The following is a 27,588-nucleotide window of genomic DNA, read 5'->3' as shown; positions in this document are numbered from 1 at the left end:
CTATGACTATTAAGGGCACATTGCATTCTTACACTTTAATTTAGGGATACATTGCAAGGGTATCTTCTATTTGGGTGTATTGTCCTTGCTTTGGCAATAAGGCCCAGGAAGTAGAGTACTCAGCAGCTGCAAGCCTTCTTGTCCTACACAATTCATTGCAGATTCTTCTGTTTACCATTCAAGCCTCTGCACCATCTCCCTCTCCCTTTTCTGTTTAGATTTTCACCCTATTGTTGTTCTTCTTTTTCCCATTAAGCTGGTCCTTTTTGGACTCAGTAACCAGATGGTGGTAGCTTTCAAGGAGGAAAACACAGTAGCCTTCAAGCACCTCTTCTTGAAAGGATACTTGGACCGAATGGATGACACATATGCAGTGTACACGCAAAGGGACGTATATGATCAGATCATCTTTGCAGTAAATCAGGTAAATTACGTGTGTGCAGTTTTTTTGTTTTTTTTTTTTTTTTTTTTTTTTTGGCCAGTCCTGGGCCTTGGACTCAGGGCCTGAGCACTTTCCCTGGCTTCTTCCTGCTCAAGGCTAGCCTCTGCCTCTTGAGCCACAGCGCCGCTTCTGGCCGTTTTTTCTGTATATGTGGTGCTGGGGAATCGAACCTAGGGCCTCGTGTATCCGAGGCAGGCACTCTTGCCACTAGGCTATATCCCCAGCCCCCAGTTTTTTTTAATGCTAGAGATAGAAGTCGGGGCCATGAGAAGTGCTCTAGCCTGAGCTACACACCCAACTTGAGTATTAATTCTAGGGAGAAAGAATGCATAGAGGAAAAAATAGCAACTGATATTATTACAGAAACCGATACTTGGGTATTGAAGAGTGAACAATCCTACTTGAATATACATACACATATGTATTTATACATATATACATACAAATATATGTTATATATACTTGTTATATATATTTGTTTTATATATATATTTACAGTTGGGATATGTGTGTGTGTGTATGTGTGCACGCACACGTGCATACTGGTATTGGGACTTGATCTCAGAGACTAGGTGCTATCCTTGAACGTTTTCACTCAAGGCTGACACTCTACTTCTTGAGCCACAGCTCCACCTCCAGATTTTTTGGTAGTTAGTGATAAGAGTCTCACTGACATTTCTGCCCAGACTGGCTTTGAACTTCAGTCCTCAAATGTCAGCCTCCTAAATAGCTAGGACTACCTATGTGAACCACTGGCACCAACACAATTGACTTTTAAAAATACTGCTAACATACCTTTACAAAACTAAAAAAGCTTTTCTTTAGTACTAATAGAAAAGAAATCTTTTAATGTTTCAGTGAAAACAATTGGAGCTAGGAGTTGGCATGGCAACCGCAATGATTTCAAATTAGTAACATGACCCTGGGTAGAAGTAGTCATTAAGTATTCAGAGCTTGTACCTTCAGAGGCCCATAACAAATAATGAGAATATTAGCTCTGCTGAGTTTGTATAGCAATCAAGTCCTAAAGGTTCACTTCAAAGTAATTAAGGCTTATGTCATACATGACAATGACTTCATTGTGACTTATAAGCAAGAAAGAAGCTTGCTTTTTCATGCCAAAGAGTCATAATTTTATTGATTTTTGTCATTTTTTGGTATGAATAATATTTTCTCAAGATGACAAATTCCCCACTACTGAAAGTGTTCTTGAAGCCAGTATTTCTATCCTGACTTAGTTTATGGATGTATTTCATATTTACTACAACTCATATTCAACATATAATTATGAATTCATCTTGTAGAGAAAAATCTATGCATATTGCTATGATAGACTGTTGAGACAAAATAGATCTTTATGGCACAAGAGACTTCAATTGGCAATGGAGTGAAAAAGTTAGTAACAGAAGTAACAAATCGTTAAACAGGAAAGTGGAGATGTGACTTAAGTGGTAGAGCACCAGCTTTGATAAAAAAACAAACAAGCAAGCAAGGCCTACTACCAGCCCACACATATAAAAATATCTATAATATGTTTAACAGAATTATGCCCCACAATCTGTTAAAAGGAAAATATCTTGTTGTAGAAGTTATTTAGCTTTGAGTGTATTGAGTGCCTGTAAAGCTGTTCTGAATGGAATTGATTGTTTTAGCGTGGGGAGGGGGCTGGGTAACAGGTAAGGGAAGAGACACACAGTCCTCTAAATTCCTTATGGAATATCTTTGTCTTTATAAGTAGGCTTAAATTCACTCTTCAAAATACTTGTCTTGATATCCAGGTCATTCTGCCTATCAGATCTCCATTTTCTTTACATGTAGCAATTTATGAAGATTCCTTAGAGTGGTCTTGTTTGTTCCTACCACAACAATAAAACAACTGAGGCTAGAGAATTTATAAGCAACAGGAATTTATTTCTTGCAGTTCTGGAGGCTGGAAAGGCTAGGATCAAGATCTGCTGGCTCATTGTCATGTATCTTGTTCCTCATTCTCACATGGTTAAAGGGATGCAGAAGGATTAAAAGGTCTAACTGATTTCTAGCCTTCTGCGTTGTGTATGTGTTTGCCAGTCCTTGGGCTTGAACTCAGGGCCTAGGAGCTGTCCCTGAGTCTTTTCATTCAAGGCTAGCGCTCTACTACTTGAGCCCCAGCTCCACTTTTTGTTGTTGATGGTTAATTGGCGATAAAGTCTTACTGATTTTCCTTCTTAGGCCTGCTTCAAATGGTGATCCTCAGATTTCAGCCTCCTGAGGAGCTAGGATTTATAGGTGTGAGCCACCCAGCACCTGGCTTTCTTACCCATTTATAATACTGTTAATTCCATTTTGGAAAGCTGCACTCTCACTTAATCACTCACTTAAAGTTTTCCCTTGGCATTATCATTATTGTCATTATTATCATTATTGTAGTTTTAAGTTCCAACATATGAATTTTGGAAGGGCATAATGCATTCAAACCAGCACTACTATATAAATACATCACCCTAAGAGAGTGATGTTTGCCTTTGGCAGAGGAATCCTTCCTGTCTCCTAAGCACCATTCAGGTGGTTAGATAAAAATTAAAAATATCCTATTTAGAGGCATCGTGAACCAATAGAAGTTTGTTCTTAATGAGATCCAGTATTCTTCATGGATTTAGAGAACAGAGGGGGAAAACACGTAGAATCTGTTTTATGTGATAAAATGTCTTGGTGCTTGAGGTGACAGTCATTTGCCATCTTAGTTACGAGAAGTATTTCTACAATGAATTGGTGAATTGATTAAGCTAGTCTCAAGATGTTATTGAACTGGATGATCTCTAGAGCTCATTTGAATGCAAAGTGTGACTATAACAGCATTTCCTTTGGCTTATTTATGCTTCTATTTGACTAGCAAAGGCTTAGCTTTTTAGACAATATTTCACCTCAGCTTTGAGCTTCTCTCTTTGGTCCCTTCTAGGTCATCTTTACTGGCTCCTTTTCTTTCCATAAATTTGGACAATGTTCTGACTACATCTTGGAATCACTACATCCAAAGCCGCTTTACATTTCCTTCCTATCTGCTTCCAGATGGTTTTGCTTTCTGGTTAGGTGCTTAGATTTAAAGTCCTCAGGATTTCCTGGGAATTATTTACTTTTACAGTTTAAACACCCTGTATAAATGATTGGCTTCCCCTCTTCCCCATCTGCCCTACCACTTCTTATCAGTTTTCTGAGGAATTGGCCTAAGATCATAGATCTCATAGACCTCATGGTATAGACACAGAGACAGATACATATACTGTATCTATCCATACATTACATCTGTCAGTAATCAGTAGCACAGTAGTTGACACAAAAATATTTGTGAATTAGTAAATGTGCTTGAAAGACTCCTTTAACCAGGAGATTATAAGGCCACAAGTTAGAAATCTATAATCAAACAACAATCAGTTTTAATTTTAGGTAGCCATACCACTTAGCTAAGGGACTTTAATTTGGGTTTTGTATTATCACCCAAAGGATGACCTGAGACCTTGACTCAAGTAAATAATTTCTTTCAAGGCAGAGTTGCACTGGTTGGAAAGAACAGGTGCCCAATTAAAGGAATTAAAAGCCCAACCCCATAGAAACCTTAGCTACAAAAGTGCCCTGTGCAATCTGACCAGGAATTCCATAAGGAAACCACCTTCCAACTATAGTATCTCACATATTCCTGTCCCAGAATCCTCTTTGGAGTGGCCCTTTAGCTTAACACAGCCCTGCCACAGGCCCTAGACTGTCCCATTCAAGTTTCTGCAAAAGAGCCTTACTAAAACAGCCTAGAAGCTTACCATGTTATAGCTACCTGCAGCACTAGGCCTCAGATCTTTTGTATCTGCAGATCTTAAAAGGTTCAAAACACAGGATTACACAGTTAGGAGCTTCTATGCTTCAAGTAACTCTTGCAGGGATTGCCCACACAGCTATGGGCCCCATTGCAGCTGTGATTCTATCACACAACCCCTGCATGCTTTTCCAGATTTGCTTTCCACTACACATTGTACATGCCAGTTCTGGTCTATTTGTTGGAAAGCAAAAACTATCTCCAACTATGCATGTAGGGCAACTGCATTGGCAACTATGTTTCCCTACATGCACAGAACCTAGTTCTGGGAATAGCTCATGTGGATTGTTTCTATTACTGAAGACTTTGGGCTGACCTTCTTAATCCTAATACTCACAGAATAGCTTCTGTACTCCTTACAGTCTACCAACACAATCTACATAGATTAACAGTAGGAATGAAGAGGTACTGTTATACTATAATAATCTTTCAACTCATCATTACTTTAACAAATATTTATTCACCTATGTACCAAAAGTGCTGCAATTAGAGCCATAAAGCTCAATAAAATCCCTTTTCTGTGGAGCTTATGTGTTGATGGGGGAGATGGACTTTTAACAGATTCAGCCAAAATCATTTGATTTAGGGTAGCAATGGGTGTTATGAGACAAAATAAAGCAGCACAAGGCAGAGGCAGTACCTTCAGGGGATTGAGAAAAGACCTTCCTGAGGACTTAAAGCCAGGAAAGAATATTTTAGGCTGAAGGAGAAACCACAACACAGATCTTAGAGCTGAAAAGCATGTGACATACATACAGAAATGCAGTATAGTGAGTGCTATCCTAGTAAGGCTCTGAAAACACAACTCTCAGGGCTTTCCTAGGCCTGGAATGAAACTGAGTCTTATCCTGAGGGAGCTAGGAAACCATAGAGAGTTTATGGTGTGAGAAAGACTAATATAGAATGGCAAAAGTTAATAGGTATTTGTTCAAGTATTTATTTAGCATCTATGATTATCAGATGCTGGTGTGGTTACTGCAGTGAACACACAGAAAAAGGTGAAGGAGGTTACATTGTAATAGGAAGAGATGGGCATGATTAAATATGTAAGGGTTTCGTCGGTCAGTTGATTATCAGTACTATGGAAGTAGAAAAAAGTAAGCAGAGGAAACAACTGGAGATGGTCAGGAGAGGCCTCTTTGGGGAGGTACCAGATGAGCAGAGGAAAAATGTGGGACAGACCACTCATGACTGTCTCAAGGAAGCAGTCTTAAGCAGGTTCACATTCTGGGTATTATGAGTTTCATCTACATGAATCCACTCACTCCTGCATTCTAGATGGAGACTAAACTGGGCTGAGAGTCAGGATTGGGAACAGGGGAACCAGGTAAGGGACTGGTCTTGTCCAGGGAAGAATGATAATGGCTTAACCCAGAGCAATAGCAGTGAATTTGAGGAAGTGCATGTGCCTTGTAGTGAGGATACTCAGATCCTTAGGGGATTCCTACAGGGGTGTAATTAGCAGGAAATGCAGCTCTCTCTCTCTCTCTCTCTCTCTCTCTCTCTCTCTCTCTCTCTCTCTCTCTCTCTCTCTCTCTCCCTCTCCCTCTCTCCCTCTTGCTGGTTTTAGGGCTTAAAGTCAGAGCCTGGGTGCTGTCCCTGAGCCTCTTTGTGCTCAAGACCAGTACACTACCACATGAGCCACAGCACCACTTCTGCCTTTTTCTGAGTAGTTTATTGGCGATAAAAGTCTCACAGACTTTCCTGCCCAGGCTGGCTTTGAACTGCAATCCTCAGATTTCAGCCTCCTGAGTTGCTAGGATTACAGGTGTGAGCCACTGGAGCCCAGCTAATTCATGATTTTCTGTAGGATTTGAGAAAAGGAAATTTAAAAGATCATTCATAAGTCTTACTCCAAACAACCCATTAACTTGCAGAAAAGGGAATTTTTATGAAAAGAGCAGGTTGTTTTTTCATATGTACATTTATATTTAAATCTCTTGTGGGCAACATAGAAATTGTGTAGGTAGATTGCTACCCATGGAAGGTGTTTGGTGGAGAGGTCAGAGCTGGACATACACACGTGCGCGCACACACACACACACACACACACACACACACACACACACACACACACACACATATATACCACCTGGAAGTCACCAGCTGACTAGTAGAAGTTACCTGTGAGAGAATGTGGAGAAAACAGTCTTGGACTGAATCTGAATGCATGAGAATGGTAAGGGAAGGACGACCAAGAGGAAGCAGTCTGTACCACAGAAGTCAGATAAAGATGTTTCACAAGAAGGAAAAACACTTCGATTCCTCAGCACCACATATATACAAAAGGCCAGAAGTGGCGCTGTGGCTCAAGTGGCAGAGTGCTACCCTTGAGCAAAAAGAAGCCAAGGACAGTGCTCAGACCCTGAGTCCAAGCCCCAGGACTGGCAAAAAAGAAGGAAAAACGCTCAACTGTGTGAAATTACTAGAAAACTTAAGTGAGATGCTGGCTGAGAACTAAGACTCAAACTCAGTTACATCTGCCCATTAGTGACTTTGACAAAGGCCAGCTGAGGACATATCCCAGAGGCCCAGATTATAAATAATTTCCTTTACCATAAATCAATTTCTTTTTCTATTGCTCTTACTTAAATCCTTTTTATCACAGCATGTGTCTCACACATCCTTCATAGATCTACTTTTCTGTGTCTACCACATAAAAATTATTAATTCTAAATGAGATCGATATTATTTCCTTGTCTTTGTATGACCAATTATGCCAAATATAGCCCACAGAAACCTCTGAGATACTTTGTTTTAGAAACATCTACAGAAACCCACTGAGTTTACATTGAAAATTATTTTAGGATTCCATAAGATTCTCATTTGTAAAAGTAATATTTTGTTTTATTTAGAATACTTGCCAGGGGAAGGGAAATAATTCCGTGAAAGGAGTTAAAACTGTATTTTTGCCTTGGCTGGTATTCCACTTCCACTTTCTCTTTTTTGGTTGAAGTACTTGCAGCTCCGAAACGTCTCTGTTGGAAATCACGATTATGAGAATAAGGGTACCAGGCAGTCAGCTATGGGAATCTGCCAGCACTTCTACAAGCAAGGAACCATCTGTCCTGGAAATGATACCTTTGACATTGATCCAGAAATTGAAACACGTGAGGCATTTCCTACATCCAAGAACTTTAGTTTTGACTCCTTGATTTATGCTTAAAACTTTTATTTTCATCTCTGAAAACACTGAACTGCTTTTACTACTACAGAATAAGAAGAATCATGCAGAAATTAGGTGTTCTAGGCCCTTCACTGTAATTCATGAATACTCAAAACAAAACAAAAATAAACAAATAGACGAACAAAGGGTTATTATCCATATTTCAGAGAGTCTAAATTAGAGCTCAGGTGATGATCTGCTCAGGATGACAATGGTAAGAGGCAGGACTGAAAGCTGGCCCAGGTTGTCCGTGTGATTACCCACTGTATCTCATCATCACTCATACTGAATATTCTGGTTAAATAGATTGATACTATATTAGGTACTTGTCAATTCTTGATATATTGCATCAAGAGGAAAAATAAAGGATAATGATTGCAAATAGGAAAGTTTCTAAATTGCTGTTTTCCTTTCTTAAAAGTGCTTGATGAGAAAAAAACAACTGTCGACATCATAAGATTTTAAAATACAAATCCACTAATCTTAGACAATGTGTTACAAACCCTTGTTTTAGGATATGTTTATGTAAGCTTAGAGGGAAAAGAAGGAAAGTTGCCTTCTAGATAACCCCACTGGGGCAGAGTTCAAGTTATCTCTAGCTTCCAACCAATCTAGAGAGGTAGCCGCCTTTTATGTCTTAAAAACATCAATTGTTTTGATGTCTAGTTTGTAAAATCTTTTTTTTTTTTTTGGTGTGTGTGCCAGTCCTGGGCCTTGGACTCAGGGCCTGCGCACTGTCCCTGGCTTCTTTTTTGCTCAAGGCTACCACTCTGCCACTTGAGCCACAGCTCCACTTCTGGCCATTTTGTATATATGTGGTGCTGGGGAATTGAACCTAGGGCTTCATGTATACGAGGCAAACACTCTTGCCACTATGCCATGTTCCCAGCCCCTAGTTTCTGAAATCTTAATTCAGATAAGTAAAACTCCAATAACTGATCATGAAGATATTATTCCTTCAAAATGTCATTTGATTTATTTTAGATATCATGTCAGGATTTCTGTTGTTGTTGTTTGCTTCTTTCTTTGTCAGAATGTTTCTATGTGGAGCCTGATGAGCCTTTCCATATTGGAACCCTGGAAGAAAATAAACTCAACTTAACATTGGACTTTCACAGGTGAGGAAAGCCAGTGAGTGTGTGACGTGGGCTTGTGTGTATGTTCCTTATACTAAAGCCATCTCTGCTTTCCAGACTCCTGACAGTGGAGCTCCAGTTTAAGCTGAAGGCCATTAATCTTCAGACAGTCCGTCATCAGGAGCTCCCTGACTGTTATGACTTTACTCTGACTGTAAGTGTGGGCTGCGGTGAATCTGTTTCCAGTACAGGAAAAAAACTGTTCTATTTATATACTTCATATATCTGTTCTAAAGCATCATAAAATAATATGTTTCTACATGAATGCACATAGGTGGGCTTTTGATACAACGAGCTCTTGTTTGTTATAAATTGCTTACTAGTTCTTTGTCACCTGTACCTCACTGTAAGATCTTTAAAGGGCACAAGCTTGCCTTTTATTGCCTCTCTAGTACAGTGCTCTAAATAGAGTAGATGTGCAAACATAAGAGGAACAGATCTTACTATCACTGGCAAGGGTCCTGGTGCTGAGTTTTCTCATCATGGAGGTTTACAGCCTTTGGGTTATTGATCACAGTGACTTCCTCATGTTGGCTTTGAAGGCATGGTTGGTCTCTCCCCTGTTTGCCCACTTGCCACTGCTCTGTTGTTCTTGATTGCAGATGAAGTTACTAAGCACTCTAGATAGCACAAGATGCTCTCAGGTGGATTAGCACCTCATGAGATTGACACAACTTACCTTCCTATGATCCAGATTTCTAGTATTTCAACAAGGCTCATAGTGGAAGAATTAAAATATGCTTAGATAATGACATTTCCATCAGAGAGTGTAAGACATATTGAAGTTAATAATATCAGAACATGACACATGGTGATTTTTCAGAGCAAGAACAAAGAAAAAACACCAAAACCTTGAAAACAAGAAAAAAATACTAAACCTGGAGGAGTATTTTGAATTAGGATGTATATTTTGATCATAATATTTACCAGTAGGTTATAAATTATCAGTATTGATTTTTTTAAAATTGAGCTAAAATCCATAGTCTCTTCTCCAGTTGGAGATAAATTCTATACCCTGATTTCTCACGGTATAACGTTTTGAATTATCATTTTGTTTTATCTTTTGTTTGTTTTATTCTCTGTCCCTACTCACATTTTTATATTTTATTGAATTTAACACTTTGTCCTTTGTTTTAAGATTTTCTATGTATTTAAATATCTAGAAAGCTCCCTGGGGGCAGGAACTACTTTGGTTAACTTTCATCCTTTAAAGAACATAGGAGACACAGCTGTTTATTGCATAATAAATGAAACACTTGTGAAATCCATATCCTTTCTAGTGATTCAATATAGATACCCAAGTCTCTAGTATATGCTAGATAATTTTTTTCAAAAGCTACTTTAAGCTAGGCACAGGTGGCTCAGGCCTGTAATCCTAGCTACTCTGAAGGCTGAAATCTGCAGACTGTTATTTGAGATCATCCTGGGCAGGAAAGTCCCTGAGACTCTTAAAATTAATCACCCAAACCCCAGAAGTAGAGCCATGACTCAACTGGCACAGTGCTAGCCTTGAGTAAAAAAATCTAAGGTATATCACCCAGGCCCAGAGTTCAAGCCCCAGTACTGGCACACCTGAAAATAAATAAATAAAGATAGATAGATTAGATAGATAGATAGATAGATAGAAGTCAGGTAGAACTACTTAAAACTTTCCTATGTGTGTTCATTTGGCTTTATAATAAAAAATAGTGTATTCACACTCATTCATAGTAGTTTAATAGTTTGCATCTTGCATTTTGAAAATAGATGTATAAATATATAGAATTCTTTAGTTCATTTGATGAACTAACTCTTACCATTGTGAAATAATTTTACCCTTGATAATATTCTTTATGCTAAAAGATATTCTTTTGGTTAATACAACTGCTCTCTAAAAAATTAGTATGAATGTGCTATACTTTTCTATCTTTTGTATTAACTTAGTTGTATCTTATGTGTATGCGTGTGTGTGTGCGCGCGTGTGTGTGCATGAGTGTATGTGGTGTTGGAGATTGAATCTAGGACCTTGTGCTCTGTAAGCAAGTGCTCTTCACTGAGCTGCATTCACTGTGCTGTTCTCTTTAGTTGAAGCCTCCAGTCTAAATTCCACATGTCAGTTCTGAAGAAGTAAGTGACATTACGGAGCTCTGGGTCATATTTTAAGGGTTTCATGGAGAAAAGTCATCTTATTTCTAGACTCCGTATATCTTTTGATCAGCCCACAGTATTATCTGAGAAGTAAAACATAGGTGGTAACTCTGTGTCCCCAAGTATCCCTCCCTTTCTTGTGTTGGTCCTGGGGCTTGAGCTCAAGGACTAGGTGCTTTCTCTGAGTTTTTGTTTTTTTTTTTCCCCTTAAGGCTAGCACTCTACCCCTTAAGTCACAGCTCCACTTCTGGCTTTTTGGTGATTAATTGGAGATGAGTCTTATGGATTTTCCTGTAGGGGCTGGCTTTGAACTGTGATCCACAGATCCCAGCCTTCTGAGTAGCTAGGATTATAGCATGAGCCACTGGCACCTGGCCCCAAGCCCCTTTGTGATGCTAAAGTGACTAATATCTAGATTCAGAAAGAAAATAAACCCTATCTGAAATGGGTCAACATAGAAATCATGAGCCTTTGTATTAGTCAACTTTTTAGGAGCACTGAAAACCTATCTGTAACGGAGGCTTGACTATACATACCGGACAAAGCAAAGCTGCACCAGGTCTTGCCATAACAAGAAGTCATCTGGAAACACTCAGGACAGGAAGGAGGGCAAGCACTTTTGTTATATAAGGTATCCACAGTGGTATGATGACTTAAGGACATACATAGTTTCTATAGAAGATCTAATTCAACCATTTCAACTCACAAAGAGATCGAGGGGCACTTCCCAGAGATGAATAGAGTTAGCAAACAAATCACAGATGAGAATCTCCGTGTCTTGTCCCTTTGGAAGAAATGCTTCCTAATTAGTGCACAGAGATATGTTGAGCTTACAAACTATACATAATGTCCTAGACCCTTTGTCTCTCTTTCCAGATAACATTTGACAACAAGGCTCATAGTGGAAGAATTAAAATAAGCTTAGATAATGACATTTCCATCAGAGAATGTAAAGACTGGCATGTATCTGGATCAAGTAAGTGAACAGCTTTACTCATTTTGGGGAGGGCCTTTGGATAATGTAAAAAGGGCTGTTAAATTACTGCCTCTGAGATATGTGGAATGTCAAGTAAAAGATTAGATCATTCCCAAGTCCTTACTTTTCTGCAGGTAGAGAAAGTATTGCAGATCCCTGGCATTTCAGGCAATACGTAAGTTCAAAGCATGAAGATGACTCCTTAATATTTCCTCATGCCTCTCTTGCCCACTCCTGACCAAGCTCATACTCACAGTCCCACCCCAAACCTACACATACCCAAGCCCAACTTACCAACTTCATATTATTTATTTTCACATTCATCTTCCTCATTTTAGTATTTCAAAACATACTCAGGAGTGGTGGAGCCATTATTGTTACAGATGAAGAAACCAAGACTCAGGTGTGAAGCCTGGGGTCCATGGTCCTATAGCTAGGAGAATGAGGGAGGACTTGACTCTGGAGCCTCCCACACCTTCTCATTGTGTCCTATCCGGGGTTCAAAGTAGGCTAAATGAGGAACTGGTCTAAGGAATGCAGATGAGAAGCTAATTCACATCAGTGGCCCATATCTGTAATCCTAGTTACTCAGGAGGCTGAGGGTGGGAGGATCATGGTTTCAAGCAATTTTTTTTTTCCAGTCTTGGGCCTTGGACTCAGGGCCTGAGTACTGTTCCTGGCTTCTTTTTGCTCAAGGCTAGCACTCTGCCACTTGAGCCACAGCGCCACTTCTGGCCATTTTCTATATATGTGGTGCTGGGGAATTGAACCCAGGGCTTCATGTATTCAAGGCAAACACTCTTACCACTAGGCCATATTCCCAGCCCCAGCAAACATTTTTTGAACAAAACAATTCACAGGACTTCTCAACAGAAAAGTCAAGCTTAATACCTTTCCACTATGATGATTTACTTTGTTTATATCACTTTCTTCAGGTCCTTGTACACTTTTGTTTAACTTCATGCAGTAGAAATAGAACTTCCATAAGACCTGGAGCCTGCCTTGTACTGTACCTCACCACCCAGAAAATGGCCAGGTTTTATACCAAGTTCAGTATAAGTTAATATGCTTTGCAAGAAAATGAAATGTATTTAGAACCCCAACCCACAAACCAGTAAACTAAAGATCTTTGAATGCTGGTTATAGTGATTTTGAAAGAGTTTCGTCTTTAAGTACTAATTGGAAGCATGCTTCTACTTTTTTTCTTTGTAGGTAGCGTGAATTAAACTCAGGGTCTTGCATTTTCTAAACAAATATTCCATTACTTGAGCTGTATCTCAGCCCCTTTACATTTTTAGCTTATTTTTCAGATAGAGTCTCACTCTTTTGCCCTGCTGTCTTCAAACAGGATCCTTTGTATTGCTGCCTCCCACATACCTGGGATTGTAGGCCTGCACCACTGTTCCCCACCTGAAAAGATGTGTATCAAGGCTCCTTTTATGTATTTTCTTTCTGGAAAGAATGCTCGAATTATCTAAATTGTTCTAAAAAGAAGTAGATGTCACTGTATTAATATCTCACCATTTGTACACTACCAAATCTTTGTTTCCAGTTCAGAAGAACACTCATTACATGATGATCTTTGACGCATTTGTCATTCTGACTTGCTTGTGTTCACTGCTCCTCTGTGTGAGATCTGTGGTTAGAGGACTTCAGCTCCAGCAGGTAAAGGCTACTGCTTTCCAGGAATGCCACACAGACATTTGGATTGATGGAAAATCTCACTGTGCCTCTTTGCTTTTCCATAAAGGAATTTTCCAATTTTTTTCTCCTCCACTACAAGAAGAAAGTTTCTGTTTCTGATCAAATGGAATTTGTCAATGGATGGTACATTATGATTATGATTAGTGATATGCTGACAATCATTGGGTCAGTTCTGAAAATGGAAATCCAAGCTAAGGTAAATTTTTTCCCTTAATCATACCATGGTTAGTTTCAAATTTATTAATGCTTTTTTTCCCTAAAATGTGAGAATTTGCAAAGTAATGATTTCTTTTAGAATGTACATTGAGTACACTTGAAGTTAATCACCCTTATTTCCATAACTCTAACTAGGAAGTCTCAGGAAGAATCTTTGAAAGCATAAGCCACAGGCTCTTACACTAGAATCATTTGGGTGCCCAGTAAAAATGTCCTGCATTAGATTAATAAATTTGAACTTTCCAGCGAAGCATGTATATTCTTATGCACAAATAGTAATGTAATTAAGTAAAAGATTTAAAAATCTTATAAGAAATTTAAAAAGGTTCAACTAAAAAGAGTAGGCCAGGATGAGAGAAGTGAAGCCAATGTACCATTGTGTACCTGTGTGTGTTTTCTCTGTCAATTCAAAACAAGAAGACTTCCTCCTCCATTCTTTTCCCACTGATGTGCTCCAAGTTTATAATTTTTCTTGTCTTTTCTCTCTCCTTCCTTCCTTCCTTCCTTCCTTCCTTCCTTCCTTCCTTCCTTCCTTCCTTCCTTCCTTCCTTCCTTCCCTCCCTTCCTCCTTCCCTCCCTCCCTTCCTTCCTTCCTTCCTTCCTCCCTTCCTCCCTTCCTTCCTTTCTTTCTTTTTTTGTGCTGGTTTTGGGGCTGGAACTCAGGGCCTGAGCACTGTCCCTAAGTTGCTTTGCTCAAAGCTAATGCTCTACTACTTGAGTCACAGTTTCACTTTCAGCCTTTTTATTTTTTTGGTGGTTAACTGGAGATAAAAAGCCTCACAGACTTTTTTTCTCTGGCTGGCTCTGAACCAGGATTCTTTGATCTCAGTCTCCTGAGTAGCTAAGATTATGTGCATGAGCCACTGGTACCCAGCCCAAGGTTATCTTTAAGATTAATCTAGCCTAGAAATAAACTTTCTCCCCAAGACAAAACTCAAAATAAAAAGAGAAAATTATTTAAACGAATCTTAGTCTTTTAGTTTCCTAGCTTTGTGGGACTAATTAACTACATGCATTGCCTAAGGAGCTGGTCATAAACCTGGGCAGAGCCCCTCATGCAATGATTACCTCTTTCATGTAATGTGATAATCAGGGTAGGCCATCCACTCGGTTCTATGCAGTCATCCAGGGATCCAAGCTCCTCTCAGTTTGTTCCTTTGACAGCCCGTAGGGCTCCTGTTGATACATGATTGACCTTGAGTTGTCTCACAAGGAAATTGTAGCCTATGGGAAATGAAAACACCACATGATGGAACCGCTTTCAGTCTGTGGCTGGCTGAAACATAGCAGAAAACCTGTTCACATCCTGCTGGAGAGAACATAGTCATACCTGTCTATGAGTAGGGGTGGGGTGCAAAGCCCTGGCATGTGCATAGGAAGGAGAGTGGATTTTTGTCAACATTGAGCTGCCATCCTATGTGATTATAGTCTATGTTATTTAACATTAGAGATAGAAAAAAAGAGAAAGGAAGGACTAAGGGTAGATTGGTAACAAACCTTTAATTATTTTTACAGACATTTAAACAAATGTCTCCTAGTGGTGTCTAACCATCCTTGATTTTTCTAGAACATCTACTCCTTGACTTTTCTTTTCTGCATTTACCATTAGTAAAGATCCTATTCGTCTATTACTATTGTTTCTGTGTCCCACCCCCAACTAGGATGTAAGCTTCAGGAGGGGAGGAATTTTTCCCTTTATCCTTAGCTCTTAGAAAAAGAATACCCAACTCATAGGTACTCAATAAATATTTCTTGCTGAAATGACTTTCTGCCATTTAATCTATCCCTCCCCCCATTCCATTGCAGAGCCTCACGAGTTATGATATCTGTAGCATATTTCTTGGGACCTCTACCATGCTGGTGTGGCTTGGCGTCATCCGGTACCTTGGTTTCTTTGAGAAGTACAATGTAAGGGATTTTATAGAGCTCTGTGTTGTTGATGTTTGTCTCGAGGTTATTGCACTGCTTGGGAGGAAGTACAAAGGGGGTTCTAGTAACTTCTCTTACTTCCACAGCTCCTAATTTTGACTCTTCAGGCAGCACTGCCCAGTGTCATCAGGTTCTGCTGCTGTGCAGCCATGATTTATTTAGGCTACTGTTTCTGTGGATGGATTGTCCTGGGGCCTTACCACGACAAGGTACAAAGAAGCAACTTATTTTTCCTGTCACTATAAAACTCTTAGAGAAGGTCCAATGGTTTCTTTAGTCTTTAAAAAGGAACCTTTTATCTGGGGGTTCTGCCTTAAGCTGTAGAAGGTAGTATATTTATATGTAAACTAGTGTGACTGTCTAGAGAGAATCATTGATTCGCTCATCTTCTCAAATGCTGTTTGGAATATATCATTTAATGAAGTTCATTCTACTATGAGGCATCAAAGTTTATACAATTTTATCCATTAATATGCAATTTAATATTACCTAGATAAGCTTTCCTCAAATATGACTTTATTAAAAGTATATAAGTTTGTAGGAATATTTGAAAATTTTGTTATCAGACCTAAAGTCTTGAATATTGTGTCAGTACTAGGGCTTAAACACAGGGCCTATATTTTTGGTTGTCTGACATTTTTACTTATAGCTGGCATTCTCCTGTCCTGTTATTTTTTGCTGCTTATTTTGGAGACAGGGTCCCAAGGACTTTTCTTCCCAGGTTGGCTTTTGAGTAGCTAGGATTACAGGCATGAGTCACTGGTGCCCAGCTTCATTATGCATTATCTAATCACAGGAGCAGGCTTGGTTAGGTCCTGGGAATCTCTGCAGAGCATTGCAAGGATCTCTCTCTCTAAGAAGATAAAGTAAAAAGAGAGACTTGTCTCAGAAAGGCCCTAAGTGTGCCGACCTGGCCCCTCTGCCTTCCACTTGGGCTGCACCAGTTAACAGGAACACTAAGAAAGAGCTGCTCATCAGAGGGAAAACAGTAGACTTGTGCGTGTTATACTAAAACAAAGGCTTGTGACTATCTCAGTTTGCTTGAAAAAGATAAGTGGGGCTATGGGGTCTCCTGTTTTTTAAATACAATGTCATGATCAAAGGTTTCAGTGGGGAAGGACATTCAAGAAAGTAAAGTTTTCTCTTTTCCTTTTCTAGTTCCGTTCTCTGAACAGAGTCTCTGAGTGCCTTTTCTCTCTGATCAATGGAGACGATATGTTTGCAACATTTGCAAAAATGCAGCAGAAGAGTTACTTGGTCTGGCTGTTTAGTAGAATTTACCTCTACTCGTTCATCAGCCTCTTCATATACATGATTTTAAGCCTTTTCATTGCACTGATCACTGACACCTATGAGACAATTAAGGTATGTTAGCCAGAAGTACCAGCATTCTTCTAGAACTGTCACAACAATATTTAATTCCTAAGATGGGGGAAAGTAGGTAAAGAGCTCAATTTTAGACACTAAGGAAAAGAAATGGAGAAATAAAACTTCTAGAATGTCAAAAGTCTTATCTCTAAGTAATTTTGATTTTTTAAGTAAGATTTCTTAACTTTTATTAGAATTAGATGAGTCAGTAGCTATTGGGTAAATAGCAGTCCAGAAAGCCATTATTTTTCATAGGGTAAACTTTAAGAATCCAACTTTCATAAAACAAAATGAACTCTTTCATTGGGAGCATGCTGTAATTGAACCTATTACTCCTTGCCAGGTCTTTCATGGGATATTCTAAGAGCTCCTTGGCCTCCAGAATAGCAAAGAAAGCTGTGTGGAGTGCTAGCTGTACATGCTTTATACACTCAAGAGACCTGAGTTGAACAACTATCTCCATTCATACTTAAAAAAATCCTCTTGAGTCTCTTGAAATATGAAAAGGTAGACTAAATATTGACATATATTTAAATTTCTAACAACTTTATAGTGTTGGGTGTACCATTGGCCTGGGCACATCTACATGGGCATATTTTCTTCAGGAATTAGGGGAATAATGAGATGTGATGCCATGTGATTAGCTCCACGGATGGAGAGAGGGTTGTGGTTTGCAGTTGATCATTAGGAATATCTCACCCATCAAGCCTGGGCTGTGACTTCATTCCTTCTAAATCAGAGTTTAATGATTGAGCATCCTCTTCCACTCTCTTCAACACTTGTTCAGCAAGGCTGTGATTTATTCCCCAAGACTGGGGAAAGAATGTACATGTAACTGTCTCAATTCCTGCATAGGCTATGCTCTGTTTACTACCTTCAAACCTACAAGTGGAGAATCATGTGTCACCCTAGGGTGACATCAAGATCTCTTTTTATTTCTTGCTGGTTTTTAGGTACTGTCTTTGAGCTTCTACACTCAAGGCCAGGGCTCTCCCACTTTAGCCATAACTTCATTTCCAGCTTTTTTTTTTTTTTACTGGTTATTTGGAGGTAAGCATCTCTCACACTTTCCTAAGTAGGCTGGTTTTGAAGCACAATTCTCAGATCTCAGCCTTCTGAGTAGCTAGGATTACAGAAATGAGCCACTGGTGCCAGCCAAGATCTCTTTTAAGAGTATCTTTTGAGGATGCAAGCCTGAGCCTCCTGTGTTAAATGTGAACCTCTTTCCATGGGTTCAGAGCACCTGCCATGTGGGCAAGCCAACTTATGTCTGAGTCTTTCTGACCAAGTGGAGATTCCAGACCCCAAACTGGTACCCATACAAGCCTTCAACAAACCTGTCTGCCTGAAGGGGTGATTCTATGAGAGCTTGCAGGTTGGAAGTTGTTTTATGGCACTCAAATCTTTGGTTAGACACCTGGACCAGCTAGGAGCATCGAAGATTGTAAAGAGGTTATCCAGAGAACACAAGCAATGCCTACTCTTCACTCTCAACAAAATCCATTAATCCAGATCATTTGGACTTCTATGTCCTGAACCAGGTTCATCTAAGAAGTTTGCTTTATAGTGCCCCGGAGGTTGTGGGGGTATAGGGCAGAGTGGTGATAAGGTGCGAGACTCAGGATGCAACTGGCTCAATTCTCACCAGAAAGGCGATGCAGAGCCAGGTGCAGCATGACCACAGTGGGTTGAGGTGGAACAGGAAAGGAGAGGGCAGGAAGGCGACTGCAGAGTCTCAGGCCTGCTTCACCTCAGCCCAGCTTAGGAGTGACTCCAAAGGTTATATCTCCTAACTTCCCTGAGAGAGCTAAATGGTCCCTCTAGAAAGATCTCCTCCCCTGCCAAATAATCTGTGTTGTGTTTGGATAAAAAGCTATTTCAATGTATGTATCAATGAGAGCCTTTTCATTCTTCTGCATAGCACTATCAACAAGATGGCTTCCCAGAGACTGAGCTTCGAAAGTTTATATCAGAGTGCAAAGATCTGCCCAATTCTGGAAAATACAGATTAGAAGATGACTCTCTGGGATCTTTATTCTGCTGTTGTAAAAAGTAGATGTCAGGTTTATCTATGACTTAGAGAAAAATGTAATGTGTCACTAAGTTGGGAAGTCTCATGGATATTTTGAAATCAAACATAGGATGATTTAATACAATTATGTTGAGATAACTATTTATATTTTTAAAAGCAATATTTAATGTCTCTACTGCTTCTATTGGGTTTGCTTGCTTTTTAAAAACTAATTTTAATAAAGGAAGCTGCTGAATTACTATATTTTCTTGTTTATTGTAGCCCTTTAAAAATTCCCTGAGGCTTGAACTCAGGGCCTTGCACTAGGTAAATGCTCTAGCTCTTGAGCCACACCCCTACATTTTTTGCTTTTAGTTGATTACCAGATATAAGATCTTTTCTTAAAGAATAGAGAAAGAAATAGGCTAACAGTGGAATGGTTGGCTCTAAAGAACAATTTTTTAAATTAGATTTTGCCTTTAGTTTTAGAGAGAATCAAATATTTTAAAGTAAAATACATACCATTGTACATACACTTTCAATCTTATACTAGGCACAAGGTACTAGGTACAAAGTAGAATGTGTATGTACATATAAATAAAAATTAAAATGAATACAAAATATGTATTTAAACAATGAGTATTTTCTTAGTAGCCAGATGTCTTGTGACAACTTCTGATACTCTGCCTTTCCTGGACACATTAGTCTCCCAGAGAGTGATTTGGAATCGGGAGGTATAGTCTTATAGAGTGAGGTTCTATAACTCATGTAAAAATGTTTTGGAAAATAATTTTTGAAAACAGTTGAGAAATGTGTGCCTTAAAATGTTTCTACCCCTTGGGGACCAGTGATTGAAAACTGACAGGATTTTCTTAATATAGTATTTGTTTTGTATACTGTTTATTCAAATAGAAATAAATATATAGTTATATAATAAAAGTTTCTCAAAGTAATTTTTTTTGAGGGGGACACCAGTTTTTAAATTTCTCTCTTTTTAAGGCTTAATGAAGACTGAAGACACTGAAATCATATTACTTAATCATACATTATGATTCTAGGTGTTGCAATGTGAGGCTTTACAAAGCTAATTTAATAATACATGTTGCTTTTAAAAGAGTGAAAAATGTAAACCTGTATGGGAGTCTGTATGGAGGGATTGTTTTTACTATTTGTATTGCAATCATTTTTAGAATTTATTAGGACACAAAATGAATTAAAAAGCATGTTTATTATCTGAGAAGTCCTTTCTGTTATTCATTATGAGATTTTGTTTAGATTAACTGTCGGGGCCTCTGAGGACCCCTTTTCCCCTACCTCCCGGGGAAAATGCCTGAACCCCAAAACTATGAAAGAGACTCAGCCCTACCCCTCCCACCAGCAGAAGGAATAAGGCGTATCTTTGTGGTCTTTGCTAAGTGGAGGAGAAATGCTGAAATCCCCTTCCCCACCAGCCCCCCTCACCTGTTTGATGCAGGAAGAGAATCCTGGGGAGACAGCTTGATGGTTGAATGGGTCTCACCTGCCCAGGGGGTGGGCAGAAGAATTTATTACAGTGACAAAGGCGGAAGGGGAGGGACTTGGGGTGATTAACTGATTGGATGAATTGGGCTGCCCATCAGGTGATGTCATGAACCTTCCTCTGTGGGCGGGGACTACAGCCCCCCCATGGGCCGGGCCACCGCCATTAGACATGTGGCCAAGCCGGGAGGCCAAGCTGGGCTTGCTTCTCTTCTGGTTGAGGCCAGAAGGTGGGAGGGGTTCCCTCCCACACTGCCCCAGGGCTGGTTGAAGGGCAATTAACAAAAAATGTTTCAGTGGCAATGTGAAACTTCTGAGCCAGTGTGTGGCAGGAGTTTTGCTTTGCTCTGCATTTATTATGTTTCTTCTGTGGAATTACAGTGGCTTGGTGCCTTCAAGTCTCCCTTTCCTGAAGCTTCAAGCTTCCTTATTGTGTCAGGAGTCTCTGATAAACCCCAAGGCCTAATTTTAGTAATCATGTCTATGAGAGAAGGGTTCTGTTATTTCCAGGAAGAACAGTCCTAACATTTTTGTACTCTTCTCAGACCAAAACAGTGGCCTGATCTGGGTGGGAAGGTGTGTTATGGGCATACATTATAAAGTAGGTGTGTATGTACCATAGAGCACTGCAAGGCAGTTAGATAAAGTACAGGGGAAAATAAGCCATTTCTTTTTCAAATTTTCTTTCTCCCTAGCCCTGTCTACCAGGCCCAGGTTTTCTGGAGACATTTCTTTGTTTGGAGGTCAGGGTCTCTGTTCTTTCTCCCACCATGATGATTCTCAAGAAGACTGAGTTAGAACAGGAGGTGCTCAAGAAATACCAGCACAGATTCTCATTTGTCAAGTCCTAGGTTGATGCCAAGGACCTACACTCATAATAACCATGTAAGTTGATTACAATGCGAGTAGGAGCTACAAGGCCAAGAAGAGCTAGATGATGAATTAGGTAAATCCATGTTGGGATAACAAATGAATAACTGTCCCAAGATTAAGGATTCAACTTGCCTTCTGTTAGTCAAGATAGAAACAAACCTACTCAGGAGGTGGAGACTGGAGGGATGGAAGCCCAAGGCCATCCCAGGTAAAAATGTTATTGAGACATCTCTGCTGATAAGCTAAGCATTATATATATATATATATATATATATATATATATATATATATATATATATATATATATATATATATATATATGGAGGCCACAAGTAGGAGGATCTTGCTTTGACCCCATCCCAGTTAAAAACACTAGACTGCCTGAAAAGTAACTAAACAAAAATAAAAGGACTGGGGGTGTGGTTCAAGTGGTAGAGTACTTGCTAGTAAGCATGAAATCTTAAGGTCAAAATCCTAGTACCACTAAAGAATAATAATGAGAATAATAGTGAAAGAAAGAGAGAGTGAAGGAGAGGGAGAGAGAGAAGCCTCAAAAAATGGGCTTGTTGATAGCAACTTGGATATTTTAGGATTTGTATTGTCTGTTAAGATCATTTTTTGCTCTTGCCCACATTTTATTTAAGCCATGCAAATGTCACTTCCTTTTTTGCTTTAATAAAGGTTTAAAATATATATTGAGTTTTACTTTTTGTCCTAGCATAGAATTTTCAAATTAAAATCATAATACAAATAAGGAGGTGTATGAATTAGAAGAATAAAGGTAAAATTCTCATCATTTGTAGATGTGATGCTCTGCATAGAAAATCTTAATAGAATCAAGAAGTTATAAGTACTTATTGGAGGATTCAACAAAGTTGTTGGAAGTAATGATCAACTGAATAGCTCATAGTAGTGACACAGATTACCTTAGGGACAAAGGTTTTGTTTTTACAAGCTAACATTAGGAGCATAAAAAAAAATCAAAGTGAGCTAAAAGCCATGAGCTAAGAATAAACTGTGGAGGATCAGGGAAGATGGCGCCGAAAGAATAGGGAGGCACCCCGACTCGCACCAACTGAATAGCGAGCTGGGAACTCCAACGCCCAACACCCCATCAAGAACCCAGCAAAACCAGCATCCAGAAGCAGTGGAGAAACGCAGGAAAACAAAAAGGAGCAAAAAAGAAGAACCGAAAACCTACACGGAGCCGGAGATTAATCGGGGCACCCTCCCCCCACCAGCCGACCCTGGCCCAAACAGGGTCAGGCTGGGAAAGGGGAACCCAGCGATCCGCAGACAGGCTGCCAGGAGCGCAGAATTCATATAGCGGGAGACCCCACGGACACAAGGCAGGGTGCGGACCAAGACACACACCGGCAGCGACGAGAAGTTCGGGTCCACACCGGGTTCGGACGAGGGAACCCAGCGCAGCAGAAAGAGGGAACGGGGGAAGCCACCATGACACTTCGCCAACCCCTGAAGGGCTAATGGCTGCGCGGGACACACACACAAAGCAGCAAAAGTGAGTCCCCCATAATCCCTTCCCCCAACAGGAGACCCAAGCCCGAAAAGAAGCTAGATCTCCCTCCCTCCCCCTCCCCACTCCCGAGGGAACAAGGAACCCCCAAATCAGGCGGGAAGCTCCCATCAGGCGCTGGGAAGCCAGTTTAGCAGGGGAAGGGTGGAACAGCCCCCAGCCCCCACAGGTTCCTCAACTGGCAGAACCGGCCCTGTCCCCTTCCCAACAGGGGCCAGGGGACGGCCGGCAGGGCAAGCCCCACCCGAGGCTCCTGGACCTCGCAGACTCTTACAACTAAAATCACAGGCGCTGGTGGGCAATACCAGCCCAGCAGGGTCACCTGAGCCTGATCACATCCCCCCCTCGCAGCGGAGGTGAGGTCTGAGGGTGCCAAGCCACACCCGGACAGTCGATCCCACTGGGCCCCACACATACCGCCCCCCCCCCCCCAACGGACTTGCGGGAGGGCGCAAGCACAACCCAACAACCCAGGACTCGCTCTGGGAGGCATATCCCGCTAAAGTGCATGTTGTATTGGACAACAGCACACAGGAGGATGGGGGCCCCCGGCGACAGCGCCCGCTCTGGTAGGCGTGTACCCTGCACTGGTGGGCGGGGCCACAGCGGCAGCACCTGCTGCCGTAGATACGCCTACACAGGAGGGAGGAAAGAGCTACAAACCAAATCTGAGAAGCCACCCAGATTTCCAGAACCGCAAATCACAAAGAAACATAACTCAGTTCATCAAAGGACAAGCCAACTCGCCAGCTCCAAAAAGCAGCACGACTGAAGAGGAGATGGAGACTAAAAAAGCAAATGAGGCCATGTTAACAGGAATGATCGAAAGCGTCAGAAATGAAATCAGAAAACAATTCCAGGAGTTTAGAGTGGAAATCTGGAAGGACACCAAGGAAGCCAAGAAAGAAATGGAAGCAAAAATGGATACAATGCAAGCCGCCTTTAAAGAAAATCTCCACATCCTGAGAATTGAAATGCATGAAAAAATAGAATTAAAATACAACTCTTTAAAGGTAGAAATTTCCACGATCAGAGCTGATATGACAACCATGAATAGCTCTCTGACATCCATAAACTCCGCAATTGAAACCATAACACAAAGAGTGGACCACATAGAATCCAGAATCTCTCGCCTGGACGATGAAGCAGCTGACAACAACCAGAAAATGACCACACTCCAAGAAAAGGTGAAGCTTCAGGGAAGATTAATCCAGGAACTAATGGACAAAGACAAGAGATATAATCTGCGCATAATTGGAATAGAAGAAGGAGCCGAATATCAGAACAGAGGGCTTAATCATGTTCTCAATAAAGTTATTGCAGAAAACTTCCCCAATCTCACAGGGGACCCCATCCAGGTAACCGAAGCCTATAGGACACCTGGCAGGCCAGACCCCAGGAAAACCACCCCAAGGCACATAATATTCAAGACTACAGACCTCAAGATTAAAGAGCAAATTCTGAATTCAGCCAAAGCGAAGAAGGAAACTTTTTTCAATGGGAAGAGGATTCGAATAACATCCGACTTATCCACACAAACTTACCAAGCTCGAAGTGAGTGGAAGAACACTATCCAAGTACTCCAGAATAACAATTTACAACCTCAGATCAAATATCCAGCGAAATTGGAGTTCACATTCGAAGGGAGAACCAGATCTTTCCACACCAAAGAGGAGGTAAAGGAGTATGTGAATAAAAAAACCAGCCCTACAGCGAATATTAAGAGGGGAACCCCACCCAACAGAGAGCATAAAAGACACACAGACAGAATCAGAAAGAAACTTCAATAGCCAAAGTCCAGCAGAAAGACCAGCTCACTAAAGACAAGAAGAAAAAAAAAAGAGGAAAAAACAGCCCAACAAGAAAATGGAAGGAGAAAAAACACCCTTATCCTTGATCTCTTTAAATATAAATGGCTTAAACTCCCCGATTAAGAGGAGCAGACTGGCAGAATGGATTCGCAAACAAAAAGTTGACATCTGCTGTCTACAAGAGACCCACCTTACAGCAAGGGACAAAAACAGGCTTCGAATGAAAGGATGGAGCAAGATCTACCAAGAAAATGCACACACCAAAACGGCAGGTGTAGCCATCCTGATCTCAGACAAGCTGGACCTCTCTTTAAAGTCCACTCAAAAAGACAAAGAAGGACACTACATATTAATACAAGGAAAAATCCAGAATCAAGACATCACGGTGATAAATGTATACTCACCGAACAAAAGAGGCCCGACATATGTCAAGCAAATTCTCACAGAATTACAGAGCAAGATAGATGCAAACACAATCATAGTGGGTGACTTTAATACTCCTCTCTCTCCAAGAGACAGATCCAACACTCAGAGGATTAGTAAGGGAGCTGAGGACCTAAATAACACCATTTCCCAAATGGATCTAACAGACCTATATAGAACCTTTCACCCTACAGAGACCCAATACACCTTCTTTTCAGCAGCCCATGGATCATATTCCAAAATAGACCACGTCATAGCCCACACAAAGAACCTCAGCAAATACAAAAGTATTGACGTCATCCCATGTATCTGATCACAGTGGATTAAAGGTAACCCTCAACAACAAAGGAAACCACAGACACTATACACACTCTTGGAGGCTAAACCCCATGCTGCTATCCAACACTTGGGCCACAGATCAAATTAAAGATGAAATCAACAAATTCATACACCACAATGACAAAGAAAACACCTCACAAAGAAACCTATGTGACACAGCTAAGGCAGTACTGAGGGGCAAGATCATTGCACTCAGTACCCACATTAAAAGAATGGAAGCAGAGCAGGTGAATACCCTCACGATGAAACTAAAACAACTGGAGAAACAAGAAATGACAGAATCTAAAACGACTAGGAGGGGAGAGATCACAAAGATTAAAGAAGAGATAAATCTGATTGAAAATAGAAAGACCATTCAACAAATAAATAAGACTAAAAGCTCGTTCTTTGAGAAAATAAACAAAATTGACAGACCCCTTGCAAGACTCACAAAAAAAAAGAAGAGAAGAGACTCATATACGTAAAATCAGGGACTCCACTGGAAAAATTACAACAAGTACACACGATATTCAAACAATCATAAGGAGCTATTTCCAAAACCTCTACTCAGCAAAAAACAATAATTTTACAGAAATGGATCAATTCTTAGAGAAGTACAAACTGCCCAAACTGAACCAAGAAGAAATAAATCAACTAAATAAACCAATAACTTACGGTGAGATACAGGAGGTAATCAAGAACCTCCCTACTAAGAAAAGCCCAGGCCCAGATGGATTCACCAACGAATTCTACAAAAACTTTAGTGAGGAGCTAATACCAATACTCCTCAAACTCTTCCGCGAAATAGAAACAGAGGGAGAAATCCCAAACTCATTCTACGAAGCTAATATCATACTCATTCCCAAACCAGGCAAAGACCCAACAAAAAAAGAGAACTACAGACCAATATCACTAATGAACACAGACGCAAAGCTTTTCAATAAAATATTAGCTAACAGGATCCAGAAACTGATCAAGAAAATTATACATCATGACCAAGTAGGCTTCATCCCTCAGTCACAAGGATGGTTCAACATCCGTAAATCAATCAACGTAATTCACCACATAAACAGATCTAAAATTAAGAATTACATTGTTATCTCAGTCGATGCCCAAAAAGCCTTTGACAAAATACAACATCCATACCTATTAAAAGCTTTGGAGAGAACAGGAATAGATGGAACATTCCTCAAAACAATAAAAGCAAAAGCCATATACAACAGACCAACTGCTAATATCATATTAAATGGAGAGAAACTTAAATCATTCCCCCTAAACTCAGGAACAAGACAAGGATGCCCACACTCCCCACTTCTGTTCAACATAGTGCTGGAATCCCTAGCCATAGCAATAAGGCAAGAGGAGGACATCAAAGGGATCCACATCGGCAAGGAAGAAATCAAGTTATCCCTATTCGCAGACGACATGATCTTAAATCTGAAGGACCCAAAAAACTCAGTACCCAAACTCCTACACCTAATAAACCAATTTGGCAAAGTAGCAGGATACAAAATCAATCCACAAAAGTCAGCAGCTTTTCTGTACACCAGCAATAGACAAACAGAAAAGGAAATTATGGAAACAATTCCATTTACAGTAGCCAAAAAAAGAATAAAGTACCTAGGGATCAACTTAACCAAGGACGTGACGGACCTATTCAATGAAAACTACAAAAATCTAATAAGGGAAATCAAAGAAGACACAAGGAGATGGAAAGACCTCCCATGCTCATGGGTAGGCAGAATCAATATAGTGAAAATGGCCATATTGCCCAAATTGTTATACAAATTCAATGCAATACCTATCAAAGTCCCAGCCACATTCTTCACTGAAATAGAGAAACCAATCCATAAATTCATATGGAACAGCAAAAAACCTAGAATAGCCAAAGCAATTCTAGGCAAAAAAAAATAGTGCAGGAGGTATCACCATACCAGACTTCAAGCTCTACTACAAGGCCATCATAACAAAAACAGCATGGTATTGGTATAAAAACAGATCGGAAGACCAGTGGATTAGAATTGAAGACCCAGAAATAAAACCGCACTCTTACAGCCAACTGATATTCGACAAAGGAGCTAAAGACATACAATGGAATAAACATAGCCTCTTCAACTACTGGTGCTGGGAGAACTGGGCAGCCATATGCAGAAAACTCAAAGTAGACCCAAGCCTATCACCATGCACCAAGA

General features: G+C 40.2%; 1 protein-coding gene and 1 long non-coding RNA gene across 5 annotated transcripts in view; one reads left to right on the top strand and one right to left on the bottom strand.

The window, feature by feature from the left end:
• Mcoln3 (mucolipin TRP cation channel 3) overlaps positions 1 to 19,015 on the top strand; it is a 25,594-nt gene extending 6,579 nt beyond the window's left edge. For all 4 annotated transcript variants that reach the window (XM_048351681.1, XM_048351683.1, XM_048351680.1 and 1 more), the window contains 11 exons: positions 257 to 424; positions 7,240 to 7,393; positions 8,483 to 8,567; positions 8,643 to 8,739; positions 11,589 to 11,688; positions 13,241 to 13,353; positions 13,439 to 13,588; positions 15,415 to 15,516; positions 15,624 to 15,746; positions 16,696 to 16,902; positions 18,827 to 19,015. In XM_048351681.1, the coding sequence (XP_048207638.1) occupies positions 257 to 424; positions 7,240 to 7,393; positions 8,483 to 8,567; positions 8,643 to 8,739; positions 11,589 to 11,688; positions 13,241 to 13,353; positions 13,439 to 13,588; positions 15,415 to 15,516; positions 15,624 to 15,746; positions 16,696 to 16,902; positions 18,827 to 18,961 (1,434 nt within the window). In that variant the 3' untranslated portion in view covers positions 18,962 to 19,015. The remainder of the gene's footprint in view (positions 1 to 256; positions 425 to 7,239; positions 7,394 to 8,482; positions 8,568 to 8,642; positions 8,740 to 11,588; positions 11,689 to 13,240; positions 13,354 to 13,438; positions 13,589 to 15,414; positions 15,517 to 15,623; positions 15,747 to 16,695; positions 16,903 to 18,826) is intronic.
• LOC125355353 lies at positions 18,996 to 27,588 on the bottom strand. The gene is made up of 3 exons (XR_007211647.1): positions 27,577 to 27,588; positions 22,384 to 22,394; positions 18,996 to 19,075 (listed from the first exon to the last, which is right to left on the bottom strand). It is a non-coding gene; the product is annotated as an uncharacterized LOC125355353 (long non-coding RNA).

The sequence above is a fragment of the Perognathus longimembris genome, chromosome 7, assembly GCF_023159225.1.
Source record: "Perognathus longimembris pacificus isolate PPM17 chromosome 7, ASM2315922v1, whole genome shotgun sequence".
NCBI lineage: Eukaryota > Metazoa > Chordata > Mammalia > Rodentia > Heteromyidae > Perognathus > Perognathus longimembris.
The sequence above is the reverse complement of the archived record's forward strand: the minus strand, read 5'-3'. Positions and strand labels throughout refer to the sequence as shown.